Genomic DNA, 9,211 nt, shown 5'->3' with positions numbered 1-9,211 from the left:
TGTCAAAATGATACAAGTTTGTAATGGATATAGATACCTATTAGTTGTAATATGTCCTTTCTCTAGATCAGTGGTCTCCAAACAGTCGATCGCGAGCTACCAGTAGCTCGCCAGAGCCTTTGAAGTAGCTCGGGCTCGAGTTTCAGAAAAAAAAGAAAATGATGCCAGGAAGTGCTCTGACCAATCACAGGCCTGCAATTCTCTAGAGCATATAGATTGCACCTTGTGATTGGCCAGAGCATGTTCCTTGCTGGGAGCTGTGCTCCTATTGGCCACAGTGGTTTCTTGTGCTCCTCAGTTTGCCGGGGCTTTTTTCTTTAAAAAGCACCATGGCGCCTCGCATAGTTTCCGATCTGTTTTGGAGGTGGCTGATGCTGGGGCTTGGATTCCAGGAGCAAGCTGAAAGTGGCAGGAAAACTTCTTTTGTGAAGGTAAGTTGGGTCGGGTGGATGGGGGAAGTTAATCTTTTTTTGATGAAGCCCGGGGTGAAATGGAGACATTTAGCTATGATGCTTAATGTCTCTGCTTCACCCCGGGCTCGTTTGCAATCGTGAGCTATTTATAGAAGGAAGGGCTCTGGCGAGCAAGCCCCCTCGGGACTTCCTCGCCAGAGCCATGCGTTTCTAATAGTACCTCACATAACAGGAAAGCAGCCCAGGGCGTGCGGAGACATGCAACATGATAGCTACATGCCTCCGTTTCGACCCCGGGCTCGTTTGCAATCATGTGAGCTATTTTTAGAAGGCAGGGCTCTGGCGAGCAAGCCCCCTTGGGACTTCCTCGCCAGAGCCCTGCATTTCTAATAGTACCTCACATAACTGGAAATCAGCCCAGGGCGAGCAGAGCCATGCAGCATGATTGCTGCATGCCCCAGTTTCGACCCTGGGCTCATTTTGAGTCTTTTCCAGGGGTGGACTGGCCTATAGGGAACTCTGGAGATTTCCCGGTGGGCCTCTTCACCCTGGGCCTCGTTTGTGTGGCATTTCCAAATTTTCGCATAGGAAAAGCATTGGGCTTGCTGAAAATGTGTCATGTGGCGCCACTTTGAAAACAATTTCCAGGGCCTCTTTTGGTCCCAAGTAAGTATTTCCAGGGCCTCTTTTAGTTACCAGTCCACCCCCTTTTCAGCTATTTTTCGAAGGTAGGGCCATGGGTGGACTGGCCTATGTGGAACTCTGGAGATTTCCCAGTTGGCCTCTGCACCATGGGATTCCTTTGTCTGGCATTTCCAAATGTTCACATAGGAAAAGCATTGGGCTTGCTCAAAATGTGTCATATGGGGCCACTTTGACAATTATTTCCAGGGCCTCTTTTAGTTGCCAGTCCACCCCCTTTTCAGCTATTTTTCGAAGGCAGGGCCATGGGTGGACTGGCCTATGTGGAACTCTGGAGATTTCCCAGTTGGCCTCTGCACCATGGGATTCCTTTGTCTGGCATTTCCAAATGTTCACATAGGAAAAGCATTGGGCTTGCTCAAAATGTGTCATATGGGGCCACTTTGACAATTATTTCCAGGGCCTCTTTTAGTTCCCAGTCCACCCCCTTTTCAGCTATTTTTCGAAGGCAGGGCCATGGGTGGACTGGCTTTTAGGGAACTCTGGAGATTTCCCGGTGGGCCTCTGCACCCTGGGCTCCTTTTGTGTGGCATTTCCAAATGTTCACATAGGAAAACCATTGGGCTTGCTGAAAATGTGTCACATGGGGCCACTTTGACAATCATTTCCAGGGCCTCTTTTGGTCCCCAGTAATTATTTCCAGGGCTTCTTTTAGTTCCCAGCCCACCCCTGGGCAGGGCTCTGGCGAGCAAGCCCCCTCGGGACCAATGTGCTTATGGGTTTACCACACTGGACTCACTGCAAATGACGCACATTTAGTACATCCAATCATTGATATCAAAACTTATAAGCTTCTTAGCGAGAAGTGAGGGCTAATACGCAGGAAAAAGGCCTCTTTACAGCTAAAAAAAGTTCCAATGTTTATGAACAACCCCGACCTCTGATATCGCCCGCAAGTAGCTCTTGCTGTTGGCCCCCAGCTGAAAGTAGCTCACGCCAACATAAAGGTTGGAGACCCCTGCTCTAGATGGATAGAGGCAGCTCCATGCATGCACCCAGACTCTACCTGTGCAGCTCGGTTTTTAGTGTGCGAAGTATTTCCCAGATGGGGAGTGTGCGAAGTAATAAGATCAGATAATGGACCTCACTTTGTTAATACAGTTTTCGAGCAGATCACCTTGTTGCTTGGTATAAAGCACACATTTTCTTCGGCTTATCATCCACAAGGAAATGGGATCTGTGAAAAGCTCAACGTCTGTTAAAAGAAAGAATAGCTAAATTGAAACTTAATTTGAAAAAAGGGTGCTTGCACTGCCTACCACTGACATTGTATGCATTGAGGAACCAACCAGGTTCTGACCACCATCTTACGCTGCATGAAATTGTGACAGGAAGGCGAATGAGAATACCTTCAATGCCTCCATCCCGAGTTAGAAGTGATGCTCAGCCAACATCAGAAATTTTAGGACTTGAATTGCAAAACTATTTGAATTGTTTAACATCTAGTTTTTCTGTGATTTCAGAACAGTTGCAGAGCCGAGCGTTTAAGGCAGTACAGAACACAGAAGGAGATGCTTCAACAACCCCAACTCCTGAATTTCTATGTCCAAGAATCTACCCAGGAGATTAGGTCCTAATTCGTAACCTTACAAGGAAAAAGTGGGACGAGCCCCGTTTCAACAGCCCTTTTATCGTTGAGGACGTAACGCCATCTGCTGTCAAATTGCAGGGTAGGCGAGCTTGGATCTTCCTGGGAGATATCAAGATCTACTCCTGAGAGACCCTCTGCCTGCACCCCACCGTGAAGAAGCTACAAACATCGGGGAATAACCACAGCATGTGCAGACCAGATCTATGACGGGGAAGAAGGACGCATAACCTGACAAGTGTGAAGAAAGTAACCTACAAGTGGACTGTGGCTTAAATTCGACACTCCCTTTTTAGCTACAAATAAAAGAGTAAAAGGACACATTCGAACACTCTGTGCATCTTAGTTACAGAGTAAAAGAAGATCTGCATTCTTAAAAAGCCATAGTAGCTTATTGACTTTGGACTGAGGCACACTTAAGCCTTGATAAAAATAAGGATATGCCAAATGTTGATAGTGGACACAGCAATTGGAAGAGGGTACAGTACCCTGATTCCTTTTACACAGAATTCTTGTTTTGTTCTACTCATGGTGTTACCCAGTGATGACCTTTCTAGGTTTGTACTTACGTATCTTGAGTGGGTGTTACGTTCTTATCCTACGTTGGTGGGGAGAACTTGCCGCATACCAGATTTTATTGGTAATCCTGACAATGAAAAACTCATTAGAAGGTTGCTCATAATCATCAATGAAGAGTTTTTGGAAGTTGCCTGAGTCTAGTGAGAAAAATACAAATGCCATTATCAACCAACGCAGCACATAGACTGGTCAATGTGGTGTTCTTTCATTCTTTTTGAAGAATACCTGCATCTCGTTAGGAGACACACAGGTGTGGTAACCTTCCTAAGAGACCCAAGAAATACTGCAAATTTGAATGTGATCCTGGAAGGAATTATCATCCAGGTGGAAATCTATTCTGAAAGAAATCAAAGAGCTGTGAGGAAACTTTCTTCTAAGGGACAGATTGAGGAATTGAATGAAGGACACAACTCTTTGTTCATGCTGACAGGGAAGCAACATGTCATCTGAACTGAAGCAGATTCGAGACGCTGATTGGGACCTAGTAAATTAAGCAGATTACATAGAGGCTCACCAAGGACATTTTTCTTCACGATAAAGGAACATTTGCATCCTGATTGGTGAAAAAACGGATTCAAGAGAAAGATAAAGTCACTTCTTAAGGCTTCCAGACAGCAGATAATTGATCAAGGATGAATACTGAAAGAAGACACCAGCTTCTAGAAACAATCTAACAATACAGAGCTATTAAAGTTGTTTTTATTTCTTTAGCATCAAATGTTCGAGATGGGAAACCAAAGTAGCAATATTGTGTTACCCCATGAGGACAGATGAACAAATTGCCCCAGAAGCAGATGCTGCAGGTTTACTTACCAATGCATCATCCACACATCTATTATATTCATACTCATATTGCTTTCACTGACAGTAAGAACTGCTTTTTATATAGGAGCGCATGATGCAAGAGCTCCTGTATATGTTTCTGAGCAGAAGGAAAAGGTGAGCGTGGCAACTACAAGGCAGCCTAGACCCTACATAGTTATTCCGGTCCCAAGAAAAAATGGGATACCTGAGCTTGAAATGGATGTTATCAGTAATGCATCACACACAGCATTTGCTTCAAACACTGCTTTTAAAGGCCGGAAACAGGGTTGGCGGATCAGGCAAAGTAAGGGGTTGACAAAGGTTGGGCCTACACAGATAATGCATGCAGACACACCTGGTCCAGTGACAAGAAGCCCAAGCACACGTCCCACAGAGAAAACCCGTGTAGAATTGATAGCAGAATATATATGGCTGTTTTTAGCTGTGGCTAGAAAAAGACAGATGGATAAAGAAAGACTTGCTGAACTTATTTCTGCGCAGGGAACCAGGATGGATGTTCCTGCAAACACTTCAGCCAGAAGAAGTTATGTTGATGCATTCCGAGATGTGGTCATAGAAAATTACATGACGATTTTGAGAACCAAAAGAAGCACCCAAGGAGGTAATTATGAACTGAATGATTATCTGGACAGCACAGCACATTTGGGAAATAACATATGGTACCAACACATGAAAGAAGTTGGAAGAAGGATGTCAGAAAAATAATGCTTCGTATGTGCACTCCTACCATACAGCATGGGGAAATCAAAGATCTTTATAGCTATTGAAATAGATGTCCTAACTGCACACTGCATAGTGCACCTAGCTTTCTGTAGTACCAGGGGCCAGTTCATGGTCGAACAGCCTCTCTCAAATGGGCAACTGAAGTAACAGATCCAAATGAAGATGACTATGTTCAAGACATAAAGACAAGAAACAATGCCAAGACAAAGAATATTGTAATCAGGTACGAGAAACCAGGAGCAAAATGAACTGGTATAAGAAGAGAATTGAATAAAAAACAGAAAGTTCCAGGACACTCCACAGAAGACATCCGCAGATGGAAAAACAGAGGCCAGATGCAGATTTGTGGAACTGTCCTATCACCAGATGACTGGGAAGAAGGAGTAGTAATCTTCAGGGAGTGGGTAATAATGGGTCACTACCAACCAAAAATTGAGAATGCACAAATGTTGTGCAAGCCATTATGGCCAAAACTTACGAAACTCCTGACATGGGTAGAAGACAGAGGAGGACCTTTACAGATAGTACCATTGGACAGTTCTAAATTGTGCTTCAGGAACAATAGTACAAGAAAAATGGGGGAAAATCAGAACTGAGAATGAATCTTCGATGCACCAGGAATGAACATCAGAACAGCAGTAATTATGGATCATTATTGGGTGTGTGCATCCAAAGCCTATATCAGACTGCCAAAAGATTGGGGAGGAATTTGCACATTGGTGAATGTCCATGTTCCTGCATTGGTAATTCCTAAAGGTGACCTGAACATTGATAGTTTCTCGAAAGCAGATGCTCATCTAAGAAAGAAGAGATCAATGGAACTGATAAATCGAATAAAGAGAGAGAACTACTTTTCAGCTAAATCAATAGAAGCCTTTGATGCTATACCATATGAACATAGACTGTTCAGCCAGACTTCTTCAGTGTTCACGTTGATCTTTATGCCAAGGATCCAGGTTGGGGAAAATACCAAGTGGCTTAAGATCACCAGATGGGAACTACTATGGATGATTAATACTACCATAAAGGGATTTAATGCAATAAGAGAAGAGCTGAGAGTTGTAAGATTGATGACCCTCCAGAACAGATATGTCCTGGACATGATCACAGCGATGGATGGAGGTGTTTTTGCCAAAATTGGAGAATCATGTTGCACATGTATACCTTCTCATGATGACGAGAATGGAACCTTGACAGAGGCCATAGACATGCTGATGAAACTCCATGCCCAGATGATAGAAGAGGTTGAAGACATTGCTGATGACAGCTGGTTTGTATCACTCTTCTCATGGGTTCCACAATGGATGGCAGATATGTTCAAGTTTTTAGGAGCTTTATTATTGTTAGCGATGCTTGGATTTTGTGTGATCAAGATAATAATCTCACAATGCAGGAAAACAGCAAAGAAAGCCATAGGGATGAAAATCATGATTGATGTTGAACCAGGATGGAAGCCTAAAGATCTAACTGATGAAGAAATCAGAGACTTTGTAAAGACCAGTATCCATGCACCCGAGGGAACAAAGTTCCTGTATCCAAAGGACCATAAGAAATATGTGGGAAGATGGATCTATTGCAGTCAAAGTGGACAGTGCATGCTCATGACATGGAATAAAGATAAGCATGTGAAATCAGCTGGGTGCTTGAAGTGAGTCATACAAATGTGGGTCCCTAAGAGGCATTTCATCAGGCCTGGGTGTCTAGGTATAGAAAATAATGTGAGAATGGTCAAAAAATCACCCAGAGGGGGGAGTGTAGAGGAGGAGCAAAATACCCCCACTCCACCTGCCCCGCCTACATTACCTGAAACGTATGATCCAAAATATGTGATGTATACTGAACAGTTAAACCAGCAAAGAGAAGAGCGTGGGCTCTGTGCAGTACCCATAACAGTACCTATACCTAAGAGAATATGGGAGGTAAAATACCCATTGAGGAAACCATACCTGCATCCAAGACAATATGATGGTGATTTGAATAAGATTCCCGATGAAACAGAGAAACTGAATGACCAAGATGAATGGTGATGTCATACAAAGCTGAATCGATACCCATACAGCAAGATAACCAGACCAGAGAGGCAGGCGATTTATAAAGAACAGAGAAATTGCAAGGATAATTGACATCTTGGGATCAAGATGAAGAGACTTATGCCACAAACCTGATGAAGAAACTTAGTTAGTTTAAACATGTACAGATGCAATGAAATGCAAGCAGCAAAGCAATCATGAAGCTAGCCACATGCTTAAATAGATTAGACCGCGGCAAGCGCCAACATATACATATATTCCTCATAGATACATATGGACTAAGTAAAGAATGAATGTTTCCACTACGTATAAAGCAATACTGAACAACAACGAAGGCCTCATTTCAGTGTTGCAGTTAAGAAAAGCCATTGAATTAAACAGAATAAAAGTGCAGCTAAGGAGTTCACTGAGCCAAGAAAACCATGGTCTTATAAAAATGGAGTTGGCTGACATTGGATACAATTAATGTGAAAGAACAGAAGCTCCTGTTCAAAAAGGTCAAGCAAAGACAAAAGACGTCAGAGAACTATTGAAGAATAAAATCAAATACACAAAAAGGCTCAATTCATGGTGTCCAGTCATGTGATGTAAGAAAGTTGGACGGATGAGAAGATCACACGTACGCACGGAAGCTGGATAGTGACCATACTCCTTACAAATTCTCAGAGAACAGTTTGGACTCAAGGCCAACTTCAAAGTACTAATTGACACTGGACCATCAAGGTGATGATGGATCACGTTTTTAATTGGTGGGATGCTGGTATCAAGACGAGGCTATCCGCACCTGGTTGTTCGGTCGGCGTACTGCTCGCATAGGTGGAAAATTACAGACGGGGGTTAGTAGCCAACCAATTGTAGAGGACCACGTAGTTTGGGGTCCTATAGTTTGTGTAGCCAATGGCACGTCGTACATTTAGTGACGTTCATAGTGGCCATTTTTAAGGGAGGGCCTAGTTCCCACACCTGATGTTAACTATCCTATTACCTCTCTCCATTACTCCATACAGATATAGAACCTATCACTAGTTATTCACTTAGAACCAATCCCGCTTTTCGATAAGTTTCTGTAGTTTTCCACGTAAGATGACCTTGGTAATGACGCAGGTCAACATGTCAGCTATGACCAATTATGGGTAAAAGAACCCATCCTTTTTATGAAGCAGTTAGAGTCAGAGTATCGAGCGACTGCTGGTGTTCGTTGTACTCCCTGTTTTAAATACTTGCATTAAAACAGACAAACTTTTGCCAAACTATTTGTGTCGTCTGGATTATTGATGTTTGATTACAATCTGTATCCCCATCTATCTCAAGGGTACCGCTACTCATCTTAAAGGGCTGGAAGCCTCCAGTTCAACTGCATTCCTTCCCCCCTCCAGTGGCAGAGAGGTTGCTGCCAAACTGATTAGCTTTCCACTAACGTTCCCATTTCGACCCGCTCCTCCCTGCCCGTAGTCACCCAAGCTTCATCGTGTCCACTAGGGCATTTTGGTACCGGGCTAAACGAGTCAGCAGTCTGCCGTCCTTTCATGTAATTTCGCGTATTGAGCCGGTTTCTGGAACTACATCATCCCGGTTCCCTGGATAGACCAGGGAAGATATAATCACCGGGGACTGGGGTGGGGGCGGGATTTGAAGAATTGGGCTTGTGGGGGCAGTATTAGATTTATATCATATTGGGGCGTTCTGGACGAAATCGGAGACAGTATTATCACAGAGTCACACTAGGTCAGAGGTACAGCATGCAATCTCACCTGTAATCTTGTTCTGGCCCCTGACGGGTTAATCGGGTCCAATCCATCTTCAAAAAGATTTTCCAATAGGCTTTTTGATCTACAATGTTAGATGCAGAGGCCGAGTGCGGTGTCACTCACACCCGCAAACACCCCTTTGCACCACTTTGCAGAGCAAGGTGCTTTTAAGTGTGCCAGGTCAAAAGTTGATTCTGCAGTAGGTCCTCCACAATTAAAGGCACAGCACAGCGTAAGTCCACAGCACCAGCAAACATGCCTTTGCATCACTTCGCAAATAATACACAGGAGACCAGAAGTGGAGAGAAATGGACTGTAATGCAAACACACACCACTGAATGGGAGGGTATTCACTGCTCCCCCCTCCCAGGCCTGGCTCATCCTTATATACAATGGAGTAGCTAAATTTATTCTTCACCCATAAACCAGCACATATAATAAACAGGTCATTTCGCAGAACAGGAGGAAGAAAGTACATTTTGCAACTGCAGGCTGTTTACTGCGAGACAGACCCTGGCAGCCTTGTTATTTGAGCCAGCATCTTCATCGCTGTGTACGTTCTCAGGAGGGGCTCTTCATGCCCGGCAGTCTGAGGGATCACAG

The 9,211-nt window shown here is 43.9% G+C and overlaps 1 protein-coding gene across 1 annotated transcript; it reads left to right on the top strand.

Moving 5' to 3' along the window:
* Positions 1-328: 328 nt before the first annotated feature.
* LOC138582421 (syncytin-2-like) lies at positions 329-8,110 on the top strand. Its single transcript, XM_069653705.1, has 2 exons — positions 329-431; positions 2,579-8,110. Exon 2 carries the CDS (start codon positions 5,451-5,453, stop codon positions 6,480-6,482), a length of 1,032 nt encoding a protein of 343 aa, XP_069509806.1. The 5' UTR covers positions 329-431; positions 2,579-5,450; the 3' UTR covers positions 6,483-8,110.
* Positions 8,111-9,211: the final 1,101 nt, after the last annotated feature.

This window comes from Ambystoma mexicanum, chromosome 3q (genome assembly GCF_040938575.1).
Source record: "Ambystoma mexicanum isolate Mex_15411 chromosome 3q, UKY_AmexF1_1, whole genome shotgun sequence".
Classification (NCBI taxonomy): domain Eukaryota; kingdom Metazoa; phylum Chordata; class Amphibia; order Caudata; family Ambystomatidae; genus Ambystoma; species Ambystoma mexicanum.
This window is presented reverse-complemented; position numbering and strand designations above follow the sequence as displayed.

What these genes read in the sequence shown, in the direction of transcription:
- LOC138582421 (XM_069653705.1), top strand. Translation starts at nt 5,451, where the DNA reads ATGAACATCAGAACAGCAGTAATTATGGATCATTATTGGGTGTGTGCA.